At 44.8% G+C, this 26,524-nt stretch overlaps 1 protein-coding gene across 2 annotated transcripts in view; it reads left to right on the top strand.

The window, feature by feature from the left end:
• ANKRD28 (ankyrin repeat domain 28) overlaps positions 1 to 5,009 on the top strand; it is a 223,647-nt gene extending 218,638 nt beyond the window's left edge. For both annotated transcript variants that reach the window (XM_077491375.1, XM_077491374.1), the window contains exon 28: positions 1,729 to 5,009. In XM_077491375.1, coding sequence (XP_077347501.1) covers positions 1,729 to 2,006 — 278 coding nt within the window. In that variant the 3' untranslated portion in view covers positions 2,007 to 5,009. The remainder of the gene's footprint in view (positions 1 to 1,728) is intronic.
• Positions 5,010 to 26,524: the final 21,515 nt, after the last annotated feature.

The raw sequence follows: 26,524 nt of genomic DNA, 5'->3' as shown, positions 1-26,524 counted from the left end.
GTCAGTTTTTTTTCTTTGTCCTGTCAGGACAGTGGATTTGGTCGTGCCTCCCTATCAGTATCCTGCATGTTGATTTAGTTGTCTTTGAACTTCTGAATGCCTCAATTGCAAGGACACCTGACAATGTTTAAGCTGTGGCCTACATCAGTCATCAAGGATACACTAGAAGCCACTCTAAGAAATCTTACATGATCCTCTTCTGGGCAGAACTGAATGTTTTGGCCCTGTCCAATGTTCACATTCCAGGCTTGCTAAATTGGCAGGTGGACTTTCTCAGTCATCTGCATCTTGTATGAGCTCTCCTTTTAAATATTTTTCAAGCCCTTTACCAAAGATGAGGGATGTTGGAAGTGTTTCTACAGGCATCCAATTAAACAATAGATTTGACAGGTTTGTCAACAGGCCCCTCAGGTCTTTGCATTGGATGCCTTGGTGATGCAGCAGGATCTACACCTATTGCCCTTCCAGATTCTCCCTCACCTTCTTCAAAAGATTAACATGGAGAGCATTTCAGTCATCGTCATTCCACTAAATTGGCCCAGGAGGACATAGTACTCAGACATACAAAGAATGCTGGCAGATGCTCTTTATACTCCTCTGGATCATCTGGACCTTCTGTTTCCATAGGTCAGTGTTCCATGCTGCCTCTCAGTCACTGGTTTTATTGGCATGGCCATTGAAGCCATGGTCCTGATAAGCAGGCCTATTGGATTCCGTCATCTTGGGCCTCATGTACACTGCTGCTGCTAAACGGACGTTTAGGAGCAGTTGGGCATTTTTTTCAACTGCTCCTGAACTCTCCTCTGTTATCAGTACATGTACACAGGGTCATTTCTAGGCAGTTGAGTTTAGAGGGTTTTTTTGGAACGCAAAAAAATGGGTTCAAAAGCGGAGTTTACTATCTTTCAAGTTAAATTGTTCAGGAGAGATTGTAAAAACGTCCCGTGTACATGAAACCTAAAAGGCCTTTTAGTCAACTTCTCGTAAAGTCTATCTTCCAAAATATAAGGCCTACTTTGCTTGGTGCAGGTCGAAGAACTTTCATCCCAGAAAAGAAAATCTCTGGGCCATATTCTGTCTATATTCCAGACTTGACTGATTTTTACCTTGGTCTTTTTCTTAGCGTTTAAGGACAAGGGTCCCAGATTTTTCTCCTAGTATTTCTTTTCTATAAACTGAAGCATGCTGGCAGTGGAAGGTGTAAGCCGGTTCCTGTTTTGTTTGTTTTTTATGCCAGTGTCCAAATCATTTTGTAGTATAAACCAGTTGTATCTGAGTCATATATGTCCCTCAATGAACCCCAACAAAATGGATCTTATAGTAAGTACAAAAATCCAGTTATCTTACCGCTCTGCCCACACTGCTTTTCCAAGTTTGGATATTTCCTGTGGAATCTGTAGCTCTGGGATCCCACAGCAGCCAGTCATGTGAACAGTTTTGAAGACCTTACCCATTATGTTCATAAACAGGAATGGGACTTAACCAATCTTCTTGACATTGCTGGCTGTAAGTACTGTGGCCATATGACCAACCAACATGGAGTACTGGGGCAGGGGTTTCTGCAATGAAGGTAAATACTCCTATATAGTTTCTGGTAAGCAACAAGAGCAGAGAGGGTAGTTGTGAATCCTATTTAACCATAGGAGCTCTTTAGGTAGAAGATTGTGTGTTGATAACAAATCAGTGATCACTTGCTTATGTTTTCTTTCTTACTTTCTCTTACTGCAGGCTACACACCAGCATTGGCATGTGCTCCCAATAAGGATGTTGCTGACTGTCTGGCTCTCATTTTAGCCACCATGATGCCGGTCTCATCATGTAACACAATGCCATCTCTGACTTTAAACCACTACACCAATCCCTCAAAGACTGTCACTTTTGACTCATTGCCCCTCATGAGAAGTGAGCACAGTTCATATTGCAGCTTCAACAATATCGGCAGGGAAGATGTCTATCCATACACAGAAGAAGACGAACTCAATGACTCTGACTCAGAGACCTACTGAGGGTTTCACTGGAACCCAGATTTTAAATAAATTTGCATTGTGCAACCAGAAAGAGTTCTCATCTCTGTGCTGCCAAGGTGGCTACAAATATAGGTTAACTTATCAAGATTATAAGAAAGTGGGGTTTTTTGTTCTTTACCCTTTTAAAGCAAACACTGATGGTTTGACTTTACCGTTATTTTAATCTGACCACTTTTTGTTGGCTAACAAACCTTTCTACACCCCTGTTAATGTCTTCTAGAGGTTTGGATCCTTCGATGAGAACTGTTCCCAGACAACACACATCCTGGGATGGTTGAGGCCATTTAAGCAGTCGTTACTGTTTTATTTAATATTTTATTGTCCTTGTGGAAAGAATCTTTTATATGGCGGGGCCTAGCAGTCCAGACAGTGGGCGACTTCAACCATTGTACAGAAAACACTATAGTGAACGTTGTATAAATTGAAAAAAAAAATTTTGATGGCAATAAATTAATTTGGTACATCTGGCATTGTGTGTACATCCGTTTGCCAAGGGACCAAATACGTTTTTTTTTTTTTTTTTTTTTTTTTTTTTTTAAAGTGGTTTGAATTGACTGGAAGCCGTTAATCTAGTATCTTCAATTCTAAGTCTTGTTTCAGTTAATACCGAAAATGTCAATTTTTTTCTTTGATATTTTTTTCTTCCGGCGACCACGCAGGAATAATAAAGAAAAAACTTAGACTCTGTTTCGTTATTGCTTGTTAGCAAAAAGTTGTTATGCTACTTAATATTGTATTGGGAATCAATCAGTGAGAGGTTTTTTTCTTCAGTTTCTTTCTTGTGCCAGTAATGCTCTACCCCCTATTAAAGAACACAAGGCACAGAACAACCTGTGTCTTGATGTGTATTAAAATATCATTTGAATATAAAACTGTACTTTTTGCCAATGCACAGAGAAAACGTGTTTTATATTTTGGCCATGGTTTTTTTTAATGCTGGGAATATCACATACATGGCCTGGTTTTAACTAAAGGATTTAATTTTTAACTCGGACCACAGATGTCTTCAGTGCATATTGGCGATTGATACATTTCAACCAGTGTTTCTCAACCGGGGTTCCTTTGGAGGTTACCAGAGGTTCCTTGAGCAAATGTGGTTTGATCTTCCACCAATGCAAGGAGGCAATTTTCCTCTGGCTAACAGTGTAAGTACTCACTCCCACACTGACCACAAATGTGAGAGGACGCTTTTTTTTTTTTTTTTTTTTATTGTCTTTTTTTCCGTTTTGCAATTATTTATTTAAAGAATATTACTGAAAATAAGTTTGTAGAGGGTTGTGCTATGTTAGATATGCTAGCAACGCCAACGTGATTATTCTTTTATTTAAAACGTTCTTCAAATGATTGATCATACTAATATACCCTGATCTGTAGGTATTATTTTTTTTTAGCAGCGTTTCCCTGAGGATCTGAAAATTTTTTAAAGACTTACTCAGGCGTAAAACGGTTGAGAGGGGCTGATCTAGGCTGAGGCTCCATTCACACTTGTAATGCGACTGATGTGCAAATTTGCGTTACAAGTCATTCTGCATGTTTTCCAATGATAACCATTCATATATGTGCGACTTAAAGTGTTACTAAACCTAGTAATATGAAAATAGTTAATCCGAGTGTTCAGGTAAGAGGAGATTTCCACTATAGCCTGTGTCCTCATGCTGTTATGGGAGGCGGATTATCCATGAAATAAGATGTGACACCTCACCCATGGTGTTCTTTTTTTTTTTTTAGTTACTGGGTGAGGAGGTGGGAGGGACTGTGCTGTCATTTAGAATCTGTATGCACGCCCAAATGTGTGATGTCAAACCATGTGACCTGAAAAGCTCAGCTCAACAAGGAAATATGCTCTCCAGCAATAGAGACCAAACTGAGCAAGTGCAGCTTTACTACTGACTGTGCCTTATCTGGCCTTGCAAAGAGACCCTGCAGGAAAGAGGATCTCTCCAAACAGGATCAAAGAGCCTTTTTACACAATACAGAGGATTAACCCCTCAAGTTCCACAGTGAGTATAAACAAGCATGCTCTTCTGCATATACAGACAGATTTTACTATTGTGCGTTTAGTAACACTTTAAAGTTACAGCAACTTCAAAGTAGTTCATGCACTAGTTTGGTCTGACTTTCATGCAACTTAAGGGCCATAGACTTCAATGTTAACCCTCAAAAGTTGCATGAAAGTCGTAGCTGAATCTTGTACAGTGCAACAAATGTCCATTATCACTGGTCAAAGCCAAAGTCGCATCCAAGTTGAATTTCAAAGTTGGCGCAACTTTGGAGTCGTACAAGTATGAATGGCGCCTAATAACACAATTTCAGCCATGTTCTGCCACACCACCTTTAGGTAAAACTTGTCACTTCAGCCTGGCCTATCAGATACAGGATATTAGTGGCATTATGTCATTCCCAGTCTTAGAGGTGATCTATTTTCATTGAAAATAAATAAGCAGTCTGGCTGTAGCAATGTTCTACAAAAACATTGTTTGGTCTGGCAGTGTATTCTCTGTACAGGTTTAATAAGGTGCTAACCCTGAGAAGACTGCACAGGAAAGATTCCTTGTGTAAGTATGTATAGATTCCTTATATTAAGAGTTTTTTTTTATGAACTAGGAAACATCTTGTTAATTCCTATGGGGCACAGGGCATGTTGGCTTACTTACCCAAAGTATTTGCTAGCTATCATTTGTAATGGAAAACCCTTTTAAAAAAATAGCTTTATCACGGCAAAGCATGTATATTTTTCAGTTTGCTTATGTTTGTGTCAAACGGTAGCTTTTTTTTTTCCATAAAGGTCTGTCACTGTAGCATGATTGTGCCTTGGCCGATTGCTAATAACTTTGAACAGCCTAACACTAACTGGCTACCTGCTTTAAAGGCAATTGTTTGGTGTATATATATTTCGATATCTTTTCTGTATGACATTTTATAAAATGACCAGTTTAATTAAAATGTATATTTTTGTTGTAATAAAGCTATTTCTATTTCAAATTTGATTGATTTTTAAAATGAATTTTTAGATCATAACGATAAATGTTGACCTAAATTGTGATCTAAAACCACCTTTTTGTTTGTAAGGTATGCCCTACCCAGTCCTTAGAAGGAATCTGTCCAAAAGTAAGACACCTGCGTGAGAGCCTTCAGGTGGAAGGTGCCATTCTCTGATAACTGGTTAGACTTGGCTAAAAAAAAAATGAGGGGTGTAAAGAGTGATTTTAAGCTTTTTAGACGCGTTTCTTGTACACATTGTTTTTCAGGGTAACCTAAAACCAAAACAGCAAAATGATCAAGGTGGTACAATTCTCCTCAGCCTTTACATGGCTCTAACAGTCGCTATTTTTTTGGTGGACATTCAATCTCTCTGGAGTAAATGATGTGTACGCATTAATGAGCTTGGTGCGCATAGTGCTGACACCAGCTTTTCTTCTAGTACCATTGCATGCCAAATTACATCCAAATATAGCTTCACCTGCATCCCTGTGCTTTTGTCTTCTTGAGACGAATGAGAGGATATCCAACAGATATCATTGATTCTATTTGTTGAGAATGCAGTGTACATTAGTGACAGCACACCCTGCACCTTCAGCAAGCTACCTTTTTAATTCTGTACCTGCATCTCCTATTATGAGCCCTCCATTAGGGGCCACCGCTATTTAGCTGCCAAGTCTACATAATACGGTACTGATAAATGTACACTCATCTCTACTACCTCTGTGTTTTAAAGGAAACCTATACTGAGGAATTATGGAGACTGCCATACTCTTGGAGCTTTAACCTCTTCCTGCCAATGGTATGCATATATGCAGTCTCTCGGCAGGCGGTCTTTAATGTAGTGAGGCCACATGTATGCGGCCGTATGTAAACCCCTTTTTCTTTTTTTTTTCTTTTTTCCTGTGCTATGTGCGCGCCCCCGCATAGTTACTGGCGAGGACTGGAAAGCTCATGATATATACTTGTGATCGTCATATTTCCAATCGTGTGACAGCGGTCACGTAACCCGAAAGCCTGACTCCGCCTTCCGACATTTAGAAGCTTTTAGTTGGCTTTCATCAAGCTTCAATGTGTGACAGATTGCTGAATATTTGCAAAAAGCCTGCCAAGCGCTAGTTAAGATGCCTGTAGCACTCTAACCCCTTCCTGACCAGCTGCCGCAGTTATAGCTGCGGCAGGATGGCTCCCCTGCGTGAGCCGTCGTAGCTGTACATCCGTTTTTTAAGATGCTGTAGCAGGTACGCGCCTGCAGCGTTTCCCCGGAGCCAACCCATGTGCCTGGCGGGCACGATAACCTCCGGGCACCCACGATCACTCATGACAGAGCAAGAACAGGGATCTGTGTGTGTAAACACACACATCTTGGTTCTGTCAGGGGAGAGGAGACAGATCGTGTGTTCCCACTAAGTAGGAATAACTATCTCTCTCCTCTAGTCAGCCACATCCCCCCCCCAACAGTTAAAACACGTCCAGGGAACACATTTAACCCCTTGATTGCCCCCCTGTTAACCCCTTCCCTGCCATGGACATTTAGACAGTAATCAGTGGCTATTTTTGGCTCTGATCAATGTATAAATTTTATTGGTCCCAAAAAAGTGTCTGACGTAATGTTGCAGTCCCGATAAAAATCACAGAAAACCATTACTAGTAAAAAAAATAATATAGCCATACATCTATCTTCCATTTTGTAGACCTTATATCTAATGTAGGCTTATTGTAATTTTTTTTTTTTTTTATTTTTTTTTTTTTTACCAAAAATATGTAGAATACAGATCGGTCTAAACTGATGAAAAATTTTTTTTTGGGCTATTTATTATAGCAAAAAGTAAAAAATATTGTGTTTTTTTTTTTGGTGATCAAATACCACCAAAAGAAAGCTCTATTTGTGGGGGGGGGGGGACATTTTAATTGGATACAATGCCGCACAACCGCGTAAATGTCAGTTAAAGCGACGTAGTGCTGGATCACAAAAAATGGCCTGGTCAGGAAGGTGATAAATTCTTCCCAGGCTGAATAATTGTTTACCGCTGGCTTTTTTTTCCTGCAAGGTAAATTCATAATGTGTTACTTAAAAGCAAAGCTTTTCCAGTGCCACAGCCACTTCCATCTTCACCCGTCTTCGCAGGCTCCGGCTCTGCGACTGGATGAAGCCACGATGACATCACTACCATGCGAGCGGGAGCCCCCTTCGATGGCACAGGTGGGCGTTCCTTCAGATCGCTTTTGCCAGTGATGTCACTGGGTGCATGTAATGTAAATATCTCTTAAACGGTGCATGTTTAGGAGATGTTTACAGGACTTCTAGGCTTACCTATAGGTACAAGTCAGGAAAGGAAGTTTACGTCCTCTTTAAAGTATTTTACAAGCCTAGAATGGAGTAGGAGGGTGCTGTCTGAAGCTTGCCGAAAATGCAACAATTTTTTGTACACCTATTATCTAAAAAAAAAAAAAAGTGAGCTAGGTCTTAAGAATTTAAGGCACAATGCAGATGTCTTTATTTAATACAAGGCTTTTCATCATTGCAATTTGTTGATCAGACAATGTTGGTGAAAAAAATCTCAGAAGATAACCCTAAGGCACCATAGTTTGTTTCCAAAAGTTGCCAACACTTTTTCCTTTTTTTTTTTTTTTTTCTGAACTAATAAATGAACAGCAAGCTATAGCAAGTAAGGAAAAGAAAAACCATGATAGTTCTTATGAGCAACCATTGTTTAATGGAAATAGTTACTTTCATTTTTTGAACTTAACTAGTTTATTTGTGACAAGCAGCTATTACATGGTTACTTGGTGAACAGCAGCAGTCCTGTATAGAGTATTAGCTAACTTGAGATGTATGAAACTGTTGCACAGGTATTTATTTCAGGTTAGGATTTAAAAAGGTGACTGCAAATATATGAAAGTATATTTAATACACAGTGCGAATTAGTTTTCGAACCATGTCAACGCTCATAAGTGACAGTTCCCAACATTGAAAATGTATCTAATATGTAGTGGGGATCTTAAAACATGGTTGGTATAGCTTTTCAACTCTGTCTATTGAGGTTCGACACCAATATGGTTACTTGTAGAGCATCTAACAAATTTTTACCCCATTTCATACTTCACTTTAGGATCTAGAGAAACAATTTTTTTTTCCTATTTCTACAGGTATTTGTATGTTCCAAACTTTGAAACGGGTTTTATTGCACATTTGGGGGAATGACAACGATAATTGCAAAATACCTTTCTAAATTAGTTTAGGTAATGTTCGCTTTCAGGATTTGGGAAACGACACACCAGTATTTAAAGTGACGTTTTTGGTCTTTAATACAAAAGAGGGGTTTGGGATTTTTATTCGCAAAAAAAATTCCTCCAGTTGGACGCGTGCGTGTGTGTGTGTGTGTGTGTGTGTGTGTTTGGGTTTTTTTTTTTTTTTATAAAATCAGTTCTACCGTTTATTTTTGGTATTGTTAAACTAAAACCTTTTAAATTGTAAATGGTCGACTAGTGAAGAGTGTGAATACAAGACAGTATTTCTGATCTATTTGAAACTTTTTGTGACTTTTTTTTTAAGACAATATCGGCATGTAAATAGAAAATGGTGACTGCTTGAATACTGTATTTACCTGCACTCTTTCAAAGTACATTGAAATTCCTGTATATTTTATGGAGTATAATAAAATGTGAGTTATGTTTAATGTTCCATGGTGATATGTTGACATATACCTCAACACTTAACTCTTTGACATCACAACATAAGTGTGCCGGTGCTGCCATACCTGCACTAGCAGGCATGGAACACCCATGACTCTGCACAACCCTCCCACAGTGCATAGGCTCATGATTCATGTCAATTGATAAATATCAAAATGAATGTATACCTAGAGACCCTGTCACCATCTTTAAAAACTGCATGTTTTTTTAGTATTTAGATACATAAGGTTATGCTGCTGTCTTCAGGGGATTGGACACTGGCAAAACAAAGCTGTAAGGACAGCCTAGTTAAAGTATAACAACTTGCACTTAAAGCAATGTCCTTCTTGAAGGCCTTCGTACTGGATGTCGTTCATATTTGTTTCTCCTGTACTTTTCACAGTGACTCAATGGGATCTCAACTTGGCTGTGTAAGCTCAAAGACCACCCTTTGAATGTATTAGGGATGCTCTGCTCTCTATCCTTACTCCTAAGGTTGCCTTTCTTGTCATCACTTCTGTGAGGCAAGTTTGTGGCGCTAACCTGTAAAGTGTTTTAACCACTTTAGCAATGAGAACTTTCATCCCCTTCCTGCCTAGGCAGAGCTTTTGGTGGTATTTACTCACCACAGGGGATTGTATTTTTTGCTAAACAAGCAATAAGCTGAGAATTTTGAAAAAAAATTTAACATTTTTTTTTCTTTGTTATAAAATTTTGTAAATAACCACTTCAGCCCCGGACCAATTGTCAGCCTAAGGACCAGAGGTCTTTTTACAATTTCGCACTGCACTGCTTTAACTGGTAATTGCGCGGTCATGCAATGTTGTACCCAAATGAAATTTGTCTCCTTTTCTTCCCACAAATAGAGCTTTCTTTTGATGGTATTTGATTGCCTCTGCGATTTTTATTTTTTGGGATATAAATGGAAAGACCGAAAATTTCGAGAAAAAAAATATATTTTCTACTTTTTGTTATAAGAAAAATCGAATAAACTCCATTTAGTCATACATTTAGGGCAAAATTTATTCAGCCACATGTCTTTAGTAAAAAAAATAAAAAAAAATGTCAATAAGCATATATTGGTTTGCGCAAAAGTTATAGCGTCTACAAACTAGAGTACATTTTCTGGAATTTACACAGCTTTTAATTTATGACTGCCTATCTCATTTCATGAGGTGCTAAAATGGCAGGGCAGTACAACCCCCCCCCCCCCCCAAATGACCCCATTTTGGAAAGTAGACACCCCAAGGAAATTGCTGAGGGGCATGTTGAGCCCATTAAATATTTTTTTTTTTTGTCCCAAGTGATTGAATAATGACACAAAAAAAAAGTTTACAAAAAGTTGTCACTAAATGATCTATTGCTCACACATGCCATAGTTATATGTGGAATTGCACCCCAAAATATATTCTGCTGCTTCTCCTGAGTACGGGGATACCACATATGTGGGACTTTTTGGGAGTCTAGCTGCCTACGGCACCCCGAAAACCAATCACTGCCTTCAGGATTTCTAAGGGTGCAAATTTTTGATTTCACTCCTCACTACCTATCACAGTTTCGAAGGCCATAAAATGCCAAAATAGCACAACCCCCCCCAAATGACCCCATTTTGGAAAGTAGACACCCCAAGCTATTTACTGAGAGGCATGTTGAGTCCATGAAATATTTTATATTTTGCCACAAGTTGCAGGAATATTACAATTTTTTTTTTTTTTTTTTGCACAAAGTTGTCACTAATTGATATATTGCTCTCACATGCTATGGGCATAAGTGAAATTACACCCCAAAATAAATTCTGCTGCTTCTCCTGAGTACAGGGATACCACATGTGGGTGACTTTTTGGGAGCCTAGCTACGTACGGGACCCCGAAAACCAAGCACTGCCTTCTGGATTTAAATATAAAACGCTACCAAAAAAACTGTTAGCGATCACAGGGATCAGGCCTGACTCTGCGAACGCTGCAGTTATGTGTTTAGTGTTTTGTAAGTGACAGTGATCGATCGATACTGCACTTGGGTGGGCTGGGCGGAGGGGCAAACGCAGGTGCTAGCAGGTATCTGGGCTGATCCCGCTAACAATGCGTTTTTTTGAAACCCTAAACTGCTGGGGACGCTAGTATAGATCTGATCAGATATTGATCTGTTCAGATTCTATACCACTACGGGAGGTTTATGCTTTGCGCGTGGGTGTTAGCGGTACTGGCACTAACCTAGCTCTGCCTGGGGCAACGCAGACCCTGACCCTGAAACCTAATTGATATCACCCGCCGGGTGATCAGGGGGTTAAACCTTTATTGGGTAATAAATGGTGGGTGCCCTGATGCTATAAAAAGCAAACTAACTAACCAGAATCACCTGTAACACTTATACGGTGATCACTGGTGAAAGGGTTAACTAGGGGCAATCAGGGGGTTCAAATTTTTATTGGGTAGTATATGGAGGTCCCTGGCGCTATATAAAAACCTGACGGGGAACCTAAATAACTAACTGGCTAACCAGAGTCACCCGTAACACTTATACGGTGATTGCTGGTGAAAGGGTTAACTAGGGGCAATCAGGGGGTTAAAACCATTATTGGGTAGTATATGGGGGTACCTAGCCCTATAAAAACCTGGCGGTGAACCTAAAAAAATAACTAGCTACTTAGTGGCACCAGTGACACTAATGCAGCGATCAGAAAAACGATCGCTTAGTGACACTGGCAAAAGGGGGTGAAAGGGTTAACTCTAGGGGCAATCGGGGTTAAAACCTTTATTAGGTAGTATATGGGGGTCCCGGGCGCTATATAAAAACCTGACGGGGAACCTAAATAACTAACTGGCTAACCAGCATCACCAGTGACACTTATGCGGTGATCGCTGGTGAAAGGGTTAACTCTAGGGGCAATCAGGGGGTTAAAACCTTTAGTGGGTAGTATATGGGGGTACCTAATGCTATAAAAACCTGGCAGTGAACCTAAAAAAAAAAACTAGCTACCTATCGGCACCAGTGACACTAATGCAGCGATCAGAAAATCTATCGCTTAGTGACACTGGCAAAAGGGGGTGAAAGGGTTAACTCTAGGGGCAATCAGGGGGTTAAACCTTTATGGGGGGGGTGGGGTGCTACCCTGGACCTAACACTGCCCTGACACTTTTTACTGTCACAACTGACACTAAATGCAGTGATCAGTAAATAAACGATCACTGCAATCAGTGACACTGTGACTGGGGGGGGGTGATGATTTGTGTGCTTGTGTACCTACGTGTCAGTGTAGTGTTGGTGCACACTTACTATGTCCTCTCCTCGCAGTCCGGTCAAAAAGACCGCCCGAGGAGAGTGACATCACTTCCTCCTGCCTGTGTTTACACTACACAGGCGGGGGAAGCTTCTCATTCGCCAGGGGCGATCGAGAGGGGATGGCCAGAAACCAACGGCCATCCACTCATCCCAGATCGCTCCTGAAAAGGACCGCCGCAGCAAGCGGGAGGGGGTCCGCTGGAAGGCAAGCATGGGTACGTGCTTGTGCCCGTACATGCCATTCTGCCGACGTAGAATTACATGCGGCAGTCTTTAAGTGGTTAGTTGTGGAAGACCCTTCTGTTTATCTCATCCTTTCAACATTTCGTCTGTCATTCCTGCAGGTCCCTGTAAGGGACAACCTGATTCTTGTTCCACTATCAAGTGCATTCACCAGCTCATCATCTTATGGCTTCAAGGGCAAGATTTCCCCTTTCCCTGTCAAAGGGAAATCCATGTGTACATATGTGTCAAATACGTATTGGTGTATATATACTTTTTTTTAACCCTTAAAACAGAGTACAAATGTGTGCGCGTTATAAGCAAATATTTTCCATTAGGCTGCCTGGGGGTGTGCGCAAAAAGTGCCGCTGGATTACAGAGTGGGGATCTCCCTCCTCCTCCTTACTCCGTGGCCGCTGTTATGCAAAGTCCCGGCTCCTGTGATAGACCTCACGCTGGTCCAATGCCAGGACATGAGCCGTCTATCATAGACAGCCCAGGATCCGGGACTTCATATAACAGGGGCAGCCAAGTAAACAGGAGATCCCTGCTCTGTGTAATTCAGCGGCTCTAATTCCCATGCACTGGTAAGATTGCGCTGATGGGCACTGGTGAGGCTGCAGATGGGTACTGATTGGGCTGCATTTATGGGCAATAGTAAGGCTGCATTGATGGTTAATGACCCTTATTTTTCTTCAAAGTTCTTTATTTAAAATGTAAGGTGTTTTTCTCTTTCGTTCATTGACGGACACAGCTCCAGTAATCTTGACCATAGGTTATTACGCTACCTTCAGGAGAGGACTAGGCAGAGCATGGAATGCATGTGAAAAACAGAACTTTACAGTTCCGCCCAGGGGGCGGTCCCTCTGGTAATAACTCCTCAGCCTGCTTCCTGCAGCCCAGTTTTTTTTTTCTGTCTAGTGAAGAAGGACCTAGGCTCCCTGTGGGACCATCGGTCCTGGGAATTTTCTGGATTTTTGCCTTTTGCGTAAGATTTTAAAGTGGTTGTAAGCCCTTACAAACCACTTTGACCTACAGGTAAGCCTAGATTAAGGCTTACCTGTAGGTCCAAGCAATATCTCCTAGACCTACATGGTTGAGGAGATATTTGCCCGAAAACGGGCACCGCTGTCTACGGCGCATGCGCCGTAGACAGCGGCGCGCAGCATTTCCAAGAATGGACACCCGTGCGCATGTGCGGGAGTGACGTAATCGCGGCTTCGCCGAATGACAGCGGCGGAGCTGCGAGACCCCACCAACAAGATGGATGCGGCTGACTACAGGGGACAGCGGCGACTTCGCTGGCTCCTGTGTCAGGTAAGTGACACATAATGGGCTACTATGCGATGCATAGTAGTCCATTATGCTTTGCCTTTGCAGGGAATGAAAGAGGAAGTAAACTCATCAGGGTTTACTTCCTCTTTAAGATCCTGTGATCTGCCATCTAGATCCCTGTAGTCTCCCCAGCCTGGCCATCGAGCATGTGCAGACCCGAGCTACGCGCTGGGTCGGCCACGACATGCCCCTCAGGCTCCAGGGACGGCCGGTGAGCGCAACGCTCCGTGGCACACATATGACCGGACTACCGATGTCTTTGTCACAGTGTGCCGTGGCCAGCAGCCACCCCATACTGCTCAGGAGTGGGTCTGTGGAGGGATGTCCCCAGCTTGTCCGGATGGTAAGTAGAGCTCTTCCTGCCTCGTGGGATTGAGCAGGTGGGCATTCCTCGGGAGGTCGATTAGGGGGTCCCTCTCTTCTCTCCCTGTCCCTATTTTCCTCCCCCCCGTGGGGGATGCTGCATGACTGGGCTGCTAAGTGGTGTGGGTACCTGAGCTAGGTGTCCTCCAGGGGGGGCTCTGACCTTAGATTGGGGCCTGTGCTGGGTGTCTGAGGTCTCTCCGCTGGGTGTCTAGAGGCTCTGCATGTGCTGTGGCCATAGTTCTGTTCTGCTGCCATTATCTCTGTTCATTCACTGTGTACAGTTGCTTGTCAGCCATTTTCTGTGTGTCTCAGTGGAAAGCATGGTCGGGGGTCATTTTCCCTGTGATTGTCCCTTATACAGGGCAGCTGGCGGCCATTTTTGTTGTAGCTCAGCACGGTTTTTATCCTCAGCACTGGTCCCTGTTGCTCAGAACGGTGTGTTTTTTTTGCTCTGAACACCTGGGAGCTGATAATGGATGCAGACACCTGTAACAGAATGGCGCAGCACTCGGTCTGGGTGGTGAGTCCTGCGGTGGGGGCCCCTCAGTCTAAAGCAGCTAGGAGGGTGGAATTGTGCACCTGTCCTAAGTCCCCAAGGGTGGCAGACAGGGTGGGTCAGCATGGCTTCAGAAACAAGTGTTTCTTCCCCAAAACTCCCTGCAATTGCAACCGGCTCGTCTGCAAACCTGTACACGTAAGGTGTTTCCATATCTGACTTATTTAGATAAGTTCATATACAAGGAATGGGGAAGCCTGCCGCGGACCTTCTCGGTCCCCAAAAGAAAGGTGCTGTGATAACCCTTTGAGGAGAGCCTTCTTAAATGGTCGGCTCCTCCGGTCGTGGAACCCCCAGTATCCAGATTAAATAAAGTAACCACAATCCCGGTAAAGGGGACTCCTGCATTTAAGGACCCTACCGATAGGAAGGCAGTGGCAGTGGCCCTTTGCTGGCGGTTGTGGGGTCAGCAATACAAGTACTGGCCACAGCACTAGTGTCACAGACGCTGAATAGGCAAAACTTTTCCACCGTGAATTGGAGAAGCAGCAGGCTACTCCTGTCTGCGTGGAACTAGCAGACCAGTTAGTGCACAGCCTTAAGTACGTTTGTGGTGCAGCCCTGGATGCGCTTCCTTTACTCTACAGGGCTTCAGTGTCAGCAGTGGTGCTGCGGCGCTTGATTTGGCTAAAATGCGGACCAGGCATCTTAAAAAAAAAAAAAAAAAAACACCTTGACGGATCTACCCTTCCTTGATGAGCCGCTATTTGAAGCCTCATTGGATGACATTATTAAGAATGTCACAGGTGGGAAGAGCACCTTGCTCCCACAGGCAAGGAAGAGTAAGGAGGTTTCAGGGGTTCTACTCCAATCTGTAGTCGCCAAAAAGGAAGTGGTATGTCCAATCTTGGACCTGAAAGCCCTCAATTGCTTTATAAAAGTACAGAGGTTCAGAATGGAATCGCTTCACTCAGTTGTCGCTGCACCCCATCAGGGGGACTCCCTGGCGTCCTTGGACATCCAGGACACGTACCTGCATATACCCATATGCCTCAGGCATCAGAGGTTTCTGTGATTTGCAGTAGGGGAAGCCCACTACCAATTTGTGGCTCTCCCCTTTGGCTTGGCTTCAGCACCCCAAGTCTTTACCAAGATATTGGCTCCAATTTTGATGTTGTGACAACGCGGTATTGCAATCGTGGGTTACCTAGACTATCTCCTCCTGGGAGCAACTTCCGCCTCAGAATTAAAGGATGATGTGGCGATCACCATGCAAACTCTGCAGGTATTTGGGTGGCTGTTGAACCTAAAGAACTCAGCGCCTGGAGTACCTAGGCTTACTGCTGAACTCTGTGGAAGCGAGAGTGTTTCTCCCTTCAGACAAACTGCAGACTGAGTCGCGGTAAAGCTGTTGATGAACCACAGGTGGTAGTTGCTGCGCTTCTGCATGCAATCCTGGGCCTCATGGTGGCCTCCTTCGAGGTGGTACCGTACACCCAGTTTTGCACCAGAGTATTGCAGAAGGAGATATTGACAAAATGGGACAAATCTCCGTTATCCCGGGATATGCAGATTTGGGTGAGCCAGTCAGTCAGGGACTCCCTGCGCTGGTGGCTGAGATCCCTGGCACTTCAGTCTGGGAAGTCGTTCCTACCTCTACATTGGACAGTGATCACAAGGGACGTCAGCCTGACTGTCTGGGGTGGAGTACTGGGAGTACAGTCGATATAGGGCCTCTGGTCGGGGGAGGAATCCAAGTTGCTGATCAATGTGCTCGAGCTCCGAGCGATCAGGCTATGCCTCTCCACATGGTTTATGAGACTAAGAGGGCGGGCGATCAGGATCCAGTCAGACAACGCCACGACGGTGGCGTCAACCATCAAGGAGGAACAAGAAGCTTGGCTGCAGCACGGGAGGTTGCTCACATCCTTCGGTGGGCAGAGCGGCATGTACCGGCCCTGTCGGCCATTTACATCCTGGGAGTAGAAAACTGTCAGGCGCACTGTCTAAGGTTCGTATCCAGGACAAGCGATCCTTGGGCGGATGCGTAAGATGCGTTGGTGGCTCCGTGGGATCAGTACCAACTGATCTACGCCTTTCCTCCGCTAAAACTGTTACCACGTCTACTCCACAGAGTGGAGGCCAAGGATACCAGTGATACTGATTGCCCCAGATTGGCCTCTGCGTCCCTGGTACGCCAACCTAGTATGCCTGGTTGCCGATGCTCCCTGGCAGCTGCTGATGCAAGAAGACCTTCTGGCTCAAGGTCCGATTCTCCATCCTGCTTTACCATCGCTGGTTTTAACGGCATGGCTGTTGACAGCCAGGTGCTAAGGAACTGAGGCCTGTCTGACTCAGTAATTTCAACTATGTTGAGGGCACGGAAATAATCTTCTCGGAAGAAATACTATCGTACATGGAAGGCTTATATCTCCATGTGTGAGGAGATGGGGTGGCATCCACGCACCTATTCAGTTTCCAGGATCCTGCTGTTCCTACAGCGAGGAGTAGACAGAAACCTGGCTTTAAGCACCATTAAGGGAGATATCTGCTTTGGCTGTTTTTTTTTTATTTTTTGTTTTTTTTACCCAACGACCCCTGGCATCTCCCTCTCTAGTGAGCACCTTTGTACAAGGGGTCCGGCATGTAGTCGCTCTGGTACGTCCACCCTTGCCCCAGTAGGATCTGAACCTGGTGCTATCGGAGCTTCAGAAACAGCCATTTGAGAACATCGGGGAAATTCCCTTGTTGACTTTCTCAGAAAGTGGTCTTCCTAGTGGCCATTACATTGGCCAGGAGGGTTTCAGAACTGGCGGCCTTGTCTTGCAAGTCGCCCCATCTTGTTATCCACAAGGATAAAGTGGTGTTGCGTCCGCAACCTTTTCTACTGAAGGTGGTTTCGGCTTTTCACATCATTGAAGACCTGGTGTTACCATCTCTGTGTCCTAAACACACGTCCTCCATTCCGTGGCCCTCCATTCCCTGAATGTGGTCCAGGCTCTAAAGGTATATCTGTCTGACTCTGTTTCGGTAGCTGGTCCGAAAAAATTGATGGTGGTCTCGTTGGCCACCATTTCCAGGTGGATAAGACAGATTGTGGTACAGGCTTATGCCTTGAAGGGGCAGGCGCCCCCCTTTCCTGTCACGGCCCATTCGGACCGCTTGGGCTTTCTGACATCAAGCGTCAGTCACTCAAGTAAGGCGGTGACTTGGTCATCCGTTCACACCTTTACAAAGTTCTATAAAGTGGATGTAAGCACATCATCTGCCTGCTTTTGGCCACAACGTTTTGCAGGCATCCGTGTAATGTTGCAATTTTACACTCTCTTCTGTTAAGAAAAAGTTACTTTCCCAAGTGATCTTCCAGGACACCCCTTGAGAGATGGAGTCCCTCCCATCGACCCAGGAACCACATTGCCACAGTTCAAAAAGTGGTCCCTCAGGTCCCTGGTCAGTCATTAGTGTTTCCTCCGGAGGAACATGTTGCCAGGAACCTGGAGGGACTATCTGAGGCTACAGTGGGGTCCTTCCAGCTGACCAGAGCAGACCCGTTACCCTCCTCCTTCCAGTGCCGAGGTGGCCAGGGGCAGGATGGTGCCGGTTTCCCCCAGGAGCGGTGAGTGGAACCTTCCATCTCAGCTCCTTGTTGTGGGGGGGCTGGAGACGCCGAGCATAATTTCCGGCAGAACTGCGTCATCACTGCGTGCTGAGACTTCCGGTTCTGGGTCTCTAGGGCACAGGGAGGAGAGGGAGAGCCAGCGTCCAGCTACACAGGACTAGCGGCGGGATCCGGAGCAACAGGGGGGGGGGGACCATGGAGGCTATTCCCCAGGACACTCTGGTGAAGGCAGGCACCAGCCAATCCCAGGTAGGCTGCTGGGAATGCTATTACTCTGGTGGTCTAGGGAGTTGTGGTGTTGGTAAGGCTGGGATCTGTAGTGCCCCACGGTGGTGGTTAACTCAGTTAAGGATGTATGCAGTGATGGTGATTCTAAGAAAGGAGATAGAGCTGGATGCTAAGAATGTTGTTTTCTTATTTTCAGACTAAAGAGCTCCCAAAGGAACACAAGGCAGGCTGCAAAAAGTGCCCTAATTGTGGGAATGAGATTATCCTCTGGCTCTAACAAAGCCCTGTGCAAGCAATGCATTGCAACTTTTAAGTCCCTCTGAGAATTAATCACGGATGTAGGCACAGCTGCACAGCTGCCTCCACTAGTAGAACTTGCGATTTCCTTCTCACCATGCCTTACAACACCCAGCTCTGGGGAGCCCCGTATAGTCAGGGAGCCTAGCCCCACGTTGATTAGCCCTGATTCCTCTGATGCAGATTCAGATCAGGATGAGGATCAAGCGGCATCTAAAGTCTCAAAATATAAGCTGTCTCTTGAGGAAGTAGATGAGCTATTGAGCGCCATCTATGATACGCTGTAAATTGAGGAGGAGGAAACTCAACCAGACATAAGATGTATGAGACTCTGGGGAAAAAGAAAGCAAGGGTTTTTCCAATACATAAAGTGCTTTCTGACCTTGTCCGTAAGGAGTGGTCTGAACCGGATAAAAAGATTTTGTTTCCTAATACCCTTAAGAGAAGGTTTTCCTTTGATGAGAGCACAGAGGCGGTCTGGAATAAAAATCCTAAACTAGATGCCCCTCTGTCCAAAGTCTCAAAGCAAGCTGATCTGGCTTTTGAGGATATGGGTCATGGACAGGAGAACAGACAGACATAGTTTTAAAGAGGGCCTGGGATGCCTCTATGGCAGGCTTGAAACCAGCTCTAGCCACTTCTTGTGTAGCTAGAAACCTGAAGTTCTGGTTGTCACAACTGCAGGAACACTTACAAGCAGGCACTCCTAGGGGGGAGCTTTTGAAAACCTTCCCTGTGCTTTTCAAGGCCACTAGTTTCATTTGACGCATCCACTGATTCTGTAAAGTTTATGGCTAAGTCAGCAACGCTTTCAGTGGCAGCAAGGAGGTCCGTATAAATGAGAACTTGGGGGGGGAGACATGGCGTCTAAAACTCGCCTGTGCAGCGTCCCTTTTACAGGAGACTTGGTCTTTGGGCCTGAGTTAGATACCGCCTTAGAAAGAACGGCGGATAAAAAGAAAACATTTCCCTAAAAAAAGAAAAATTTTCAAAGGAAGATTTTTCTTCCCTCTAAGGAACTCTCTAAATCAGAGAAGGGCTCCATTACCAAAAAACACTGGTCGGGACATAAGGGGAAGGGAAAAGGGGGCATACTTTTTAACCGCCCCAATCAAGACCCCAAACCCCAGTAACGTCAGGGTTCCTGTGGGAGGAAGATTGAGCAAATTTCTTCCACAGTAGGAAAAGACCACCTCGAACGAGTTTGTCTTAAATATAATAGAAAGGGGTCACGCGCTGGAATTTCACAGCAGCCCTCCCTCAAAGTTTTTGGTGACAAAACTCCCAAGTCACTCAGAAAAGGCCAGGGCCTTACCATTACTGATAGGGGAGATGGTGGATCAAGAGGTATTGACACCAGTCCCTATTCAGGAACAGGGGGACGGTTTTTACTCAAATAGTTTTGTGGTAAAAAAAAAGCCGTCAGGGAAGTTCAGACTAATTATGAACCTCCGACCTCTGAACCACTCCATCCGTTACAAGAGATTTCGGATGGAGTCCATTTATTCCATAACAAAATCTTCTCCAGAAAGAGATATTTATGACTACCCTGGATCTAAGGGATGCTTATTTGCATATCCCAATAAGGAAGGAATGCCAAAAATTCCTTCGGATGGCAGTGCAGATAGACACGAAAGTTTATCGCTTTCAGTGCAGAGAGCTCCCGTTCGGACTGTCGTCCTCCCCGAGGATCTTTACCAAGGTTCTTGGGGAGGCACTAGTTCCGTTAAGACTCCAGTCAGTCTCGATTATTCCCTATCTAGACAACTTACTCCTAACAGCACACTCGGAGAGTTGTCTTTCTCAGGATTTAGAGTTGACACAACTCAGCCTGAGTTGATTGGGGTGGATTATCAGTCAGGAAAAATCCAAGACTACCCCAACACAGGAGATCCTGTATTTAGGTTACAGGATCAAGTCTGTAGAACAAAGTATAGTCCTGCTGGAAGAAAAGATATTGAATCTGTGTCAGAGAATGTCTTTTCTTCAGTGCAGCCCCAAATGTACAGTGAGGGAGGTAATGTCAGTACTAGGTCTTATGACAGCAACCATCCCAGCCGTACAATGGGCCAGGATCTACCAAAGAGACCTTCAGAGGTTCTTGTTGGAACAGTTAAAGAGCAGAGGTCTGGAGGAGGAGGTATCGATCCCCTCAAAAGTAAAACGCTCCCTCTGGTGGTGGAAGGACAGGGAGAACCTAAACAAAGGGGTTCCTTGGGTCCTGCCTATCACATCAACACTGACCACGGATGCGAGCAACTAGGGCTGGGGAGCCCACCTCGGCTCGAGCTGGGTCCAGGGCAGGTGGACCCCGGAAGAGATAGGTTTCTCCTCCAATTGGAAGGAGCTAACAGCAATCCTAAGAGCTATTTTAGCTTTTCAGACCACAATACAGGGTCACCATCTACAAGTCCGCTCAGAAAACATGACGGCTGTAGCTTATATAAACAAACAGGGAGGTACCAGAAGTCCTCGTTTGATGTTGGTGGCCAGACGCATATTCCAGTGGGCAGAATCCAATCTAGGATCCATTTCTGCAGTACACCTGAAAGGGGAGCTGAACAGCACGGTGGACTTCTTGAGTCAACAGAGGTTCGAATCAAGAATGGTCTTTGCACTCGGAAGTATTCAATCTTATAACAGCTTACTGGGGAAAACCAGTAGTGGACCTTTTTGCAAGCAAGGAGAATGCAAAGGTTCCCAGTTTTTGCTCGCTAAGCCCAGGAGATCAGCCCCTGGCTGTAGATGCCTTGCAGACTCCGTGGACCTTCAGTCTGGCGTATGCATTCCCCCCTCTTCACCTCATTCCGAGGGTCCTAGCAAAATTCCTAACAGAGGAAACCTGTTTAATCCTAGTAGCCCCGTTTTGGCCCAGGAGACCGTGGTTCACAACCTTGCTACAATTGACAGACCATCCTCCTCTAAGACTCCTGTCGCAGGGACCTCTCTATCATCCGCAGGTGGCCATGCTGAAGCTTTCGGCATGGTTACTGAGGAGGAAATTTTGAGGAGTAAGAGCTTGACAGACGAGGTAATTGCAACCTTACTACAGAGTCGTAAACCAGTCACGAGAGCTAATTACAAGAAAATTTGGAGGAATTTTAATAGTTGGCTGAATAGCCGTAAGGAGAAAAACATGAATACGGCTAATATTCTACAGTTTCTCCAGGAGGGGATAAACAAAGGGTTAACTCTAAGTACAATTAAGGTACAGATAGCTGCCTTAAGTGTGTACCTAGATGAACGGTTACAGAAAAATCCTGTTGTCGCTAGATTCTGTAAGGCAGTTGCTAGAAGTAAACCGGTCAGGGTCAACAGAGTTCCATCCTGGGATCTAGCAAATGTGCTGAAAGCTTTCTTGGGGTCACCTTTTGAGTCTCAGAAGCCTCCCTAATACCCCTTTCACACCAGGGCGTTTTGCAGGCGCTATAGCCTTAGAAATGGCACATGCAATCCTCCCTAAAAAAAGCTGCACCATTGTTTGTAGAATACAGCGGTGCGCTGGCAGGACGTCAGGGAAAAGTCCTGCTAGCAGCTTCTTTGGAGCGGTGAAGGAGCGGTGTGTTTACCGCTGCTCCCCATTGAAATCAATGGGGCAGCGCTGTAATACCGCCGGCAAAACGCCGCTATTGCAGCGTATTGCCTGTGGTTTTAACCCTTTCTCGGCCGCTAGCGGGGGGTAAAAGCGCCCCTCTAGCGGCCAAAATGCGCCACAACAAAAAAATAGCTATGGGAGGTGTGGTATGAAAGGGGTCTAAGGCTTATTACGTTTAAAACAGTACTCCTGGTGGCAATCACTTCAGCCCGTAGGGTCAGTAAAATCCAAGCCCTTTCCATCAGAGAACCGTTCTTACAGATTCTAGAAGACCGAGTCATTCTAAAGACAGACCCTGGGTTCTTACCAAAGGTAGCATCTAGTTTCCATAGGTCACAAGATATTGTCCGAAATTAAAAAATTGGACAAAGCCGCGCTTATGCAAAACGAGAAGCAGAAGAAATACAAAGAGCAAAAAGCATACAAATATCTGTATATACAGGTTGCTGCCCCCCCCCCCGCAATATTTCCTGACGGGGTGCTTTACTGGTCCAGGGGTGTGGAACCCAGGGCCGGATTTCCCACAAGGCCACCAAGGCCAGGCTTTGGGGTGGCAATCATGCAGGGGCGGCGCCCAGGGCCAGTACAAGGGGTGGGCCCTGGGCGGGACCATTTACTGGAGAAAGGGGGATGCATTAGAGGCCACTCTACAGGCAGTCTGTCCTGGGGCTGCTTTGATCTGTTTCTGCAGCGCTCCTCTCCCACCTCCTCCTGTTTGTCACACAGCGCCAGGAGCACTGTGTGTCAGGGAGCTGGACCCACCCCCCCTAGACCAGCTCATGTGGTAGCAGATTAAATCAGGATTCCACCTATCACATGAGCTGGTCTGGGGGGGGGAGCGGGAAGTTGTTACGGCACCGGCGAACACACAGACCCAGCTGTGTGACGCACAGCGCTGCCGGAGATGTGTGATCCATCCAGGGCAGGCTTATAGTGTTTGCATTCATAGGCAAAGTGAGGCACAGAGGCTGAAATTATGGGCACAGAGAGGATGCAATAATGTTCACAGAGGCTGCGATTAAACTTTTAAATACTTTGTCCTACGAAGATATTATCGATGAGTTTGCCAAAAGAAAAGTTAGAACTAAAAAATTCTAGGGAGTTTCTTACTGCTATAATCTTTAAAAGGCATTTATTTTCATACATCAGGGGACACAGAACCATAGTACATACTACGTGGGTTATAGGGCTACTGATAGGTGATGGACACGGGCAAGCCCTAAGGCAAGAAGTGTACTCCCTATATAACCTCTCCCACTACTGGGAATCTTCAGGTTTTTTTTTTTTGCCAGTGTCTAAGGTGTTGGTCATTTTTCTTAAAAATGGCTCCTTTTGAATTATGTTGTCATATCTATGTGTCACCACTGGGGGCTGTATTGAGCACTCACCGACTGATGCTGGAAACAGCGCTGTGTCAGAATCCTTCATTTCTCCTCTCCGGCAAGAAAGGGGGGACTGGCTCTCCTCCTGCGCCCCCCAGTGTTGGAATCTTCCCTTCGGGGGACTTGTATGCCAAAAGCATTTCTTTTTTGAAAAAAGACAAACCGCGAGTCAGATGCCAGTAGGGTTGCCACCTGTACGGGAATGAACCTGACAGTCTGGGTTTTGATAGTTGTGCCCGGGGTTTCTGACCTCCTGAACCTGGACACAGCAGCATACCTCTAGTCCCAGCCAGTGTGGGAACTCGGTGGGAGGGGGGTCATACATCCAGTACAGGCCCCCCCCATATACTTTAAATGGTGTGCTGCTAATTAATCCTGAAGGCTGTGGCTTCAGTGCTCTCTCCCTCCCCGTATCCTTCAATCCAGGCTGATGAATAGTGCTGGCAGACAAGGAAACGGACAGGTACAGTGGAGATGTGTGGCTGCCATAGCCAGGATGGGAGGACAGAGCGAATCAGGGCATTGCAGGTGACAAACACTTGGTCTGTGTTGCGGGTGTTCAGTACAGGTGGGCGCGGTGGGGTGGGGAGAGTGTAAGGGCAGGGGATACAGGTACCTCATGGGGCTCAAGCAACAGTTTCTGCCTCTGCCCCAGTGGTTGCTTACAGACAAGATTGGTGCAGTGGGTTGTTTTCAGCTTCCTCCTCCATCTGTCCCCTGGGCTTTCCCTTGGTTCTAGCAGTAGGTAAGTGGGTGTTCACAGCGGGTCCCTGGAGGGTCTGTGTGGCTTGCTCCTTCTCGGAAGCTTCATGTGTCTGTCAGTCCTTGGTCCTCTCCACCTCTCAGGCTGTGTGACCTAACTATCCAGCACTTTTTTACTCAGTTTCAGACAACTGGCTGTTTGTATCCTTTAGAAAAAGACAATCACAATGTATCCTTCCAGAGAACAATGTTTTACAATAAGCCAATCTACTCCATTGGTCACTGACATCCTGAAAGCTGAGGTAGAGCCATTACACAGGTTAGATCCATCCCATGGATGGATTGGCTGCACATCATGCCTGACAGATTTCTTCTGATGGGCTGTGTGGGACTCAACAACTGATTTAGTTGCTCACTGTTAACACTAGCATTACTGACCTTATTATTATACCAACACTTTGGGCTTCTAGGGTATGTTTTTTTGGCACAGTTTTTTCTGGAATTCTGGGACTAGTAGTCCATTCTAGCTGGGTGTGGGTGTAGTAGGAGTCTGCTCCCATTCCCCCATGTCTCTTAGTAGCTGGTAGAGGAGGTGGATGGTCTGGGTGCATGGCAGGAGAATGTGTCCTGAGGAACATAGGGCCCATCATAGATTTGCTGTGTGTACATTTATATATGTGCTGGGATACTGGCCACATCAGACCGCACGGGGAGAACCCCAAAGCCCCTTTAAGCCCCCTTTCACTGTTAATGCAATTGGCCACACCCACTCTTCGCCGCAGCATGCTGGGCGTGCTGCATTGCTATTTTATAGTCCCATAGTATATATGACAAAAAAAGAAAAAAGTCATGCGCCGCGGAAGTGTTCGACTCAACGAAAAGGTGGCAACTAGAGATGGCCTTGCGGTTCGCGGCGAACTTTGCTTGTTCGCGATTCGCCAAACCAGCGGACTTCTGGTGCTGTTCGCGGCGGACATATTCGTTTACATTGTGAAGAAGCCTAGAGGCGATTCAGTTCGCATTGCGCGCTATATAAGTATTTCATTCATTCATTCATTCAAGAACTTTGACCTATGACACATCCATCATGGGGTACAGGACAGCCAATTGAGACATTTCAGCACATGGACATACCCCCTACTTTTTAAATAGACCTGATCTGGCGGCCATTTTACATTCTGTCTTTTGTCAGTGTAGGGAAAGGACGCTGTGTGGAGCAGGGACAGTCAGTCAGTCTGTCGCTAGCTATTACGATTAGGTCCACAAAAGTCCTTTTAAGGACTGGTATAGGTGTACAGTATATAGGGTATGCTCTACCATCTTGTCACCTATATATAAACCTTTGGTTATCCATTTATTGAAGATATCACTCTGTCACTCTTCAGTTATAATACTACCTAATGACGATATAAATGATGGTAACATCTTCTGCTGATACATTTTGGAGTATATATGACTTGTTCCTTTTCTTTTTTTAAATTATGTATCTATGTAATACATGTTTTTTTGTAAATAAAATTATATCTTTTTAACTAATTAGTTTTTTGTACCAGTGCCTATAAAGTCCAAAAGCCCTCCCCTTCTCCTTGTATTATTCTCTGTAATTGAGGGCGCGGCAATTCTCGTAAAAAAAATTCTAAGGTATATCCACCATACCACTAGGTGTATTGATATGGCTATTCCTATAAGGTCCACAAAGGTCCTTTTAAGGACTGGCATAGGTGTACAGTATATAGGGTTGTAATACTTTATACTTTCTTTCAAATATAGAAAGCATATTATAGTGCACTGCAGTGCTGACCGATTCTGCAGCTGTCTTTTCTCAGTGTAGGGACAGCTTGTAATTCACTCGCTGCTAGCTAGCTACTATTAGGTCCACAAACGTCCTTTTAAGTACTGGCATATGTATACAGTATATAGGGTTGTAATACACTTATAATATACTTTCAAATATAGAAAGCGTTTTATAGTGCACTGCAGTGCTGAAGTGACCAATTCTGCAGTTCTTTTCTCAGTGTAGGGATAGAGTTTGCTGTTGGAGCAGGCACGGTCTGTAATTCACTAGCTAGCCACTATTCGGTCCACAGACATCCTTTTAAGGACTGGTACAGTATAGGTGTACTATTTGGTGTGCAGTATATAGGGGTGTAATACATGTATAAAATACTTTCAAATATAGAAACCATATAGTGCATTTCCACTGTGCAGCATTGTGACTGCTGAGCGGTTCTGCAGCGATACTACAAAGAGTGACAAACGCATTAGAAAAAAGTATTCTAACTAATGTGATAGACCAGTGGCCCCCCAAAACGACAGTTCGAA

This window comes from Lithobates pipiens, unplaced genomic scaffold (assembly GCF_037356315.1).
Source record: "Lithobates pipiens isolate NorthernLeopardFrog02 unplaced genomic scaffold, aLitPip1_a1.2 Scaffold_19, whole genome shotgun sequence".
Classification (NCBI taxonomy): Eukaryota; Metazoa; Chordata; class Amphibia; order Anura; family Ranidae; genus Lithobates; species Lithobates pipiens.
The sequence above is the reverse complement of the archived record's forward strand: the minus strand, read 5'-3'. Positions and strand labels throughout refer to the sequence as shown.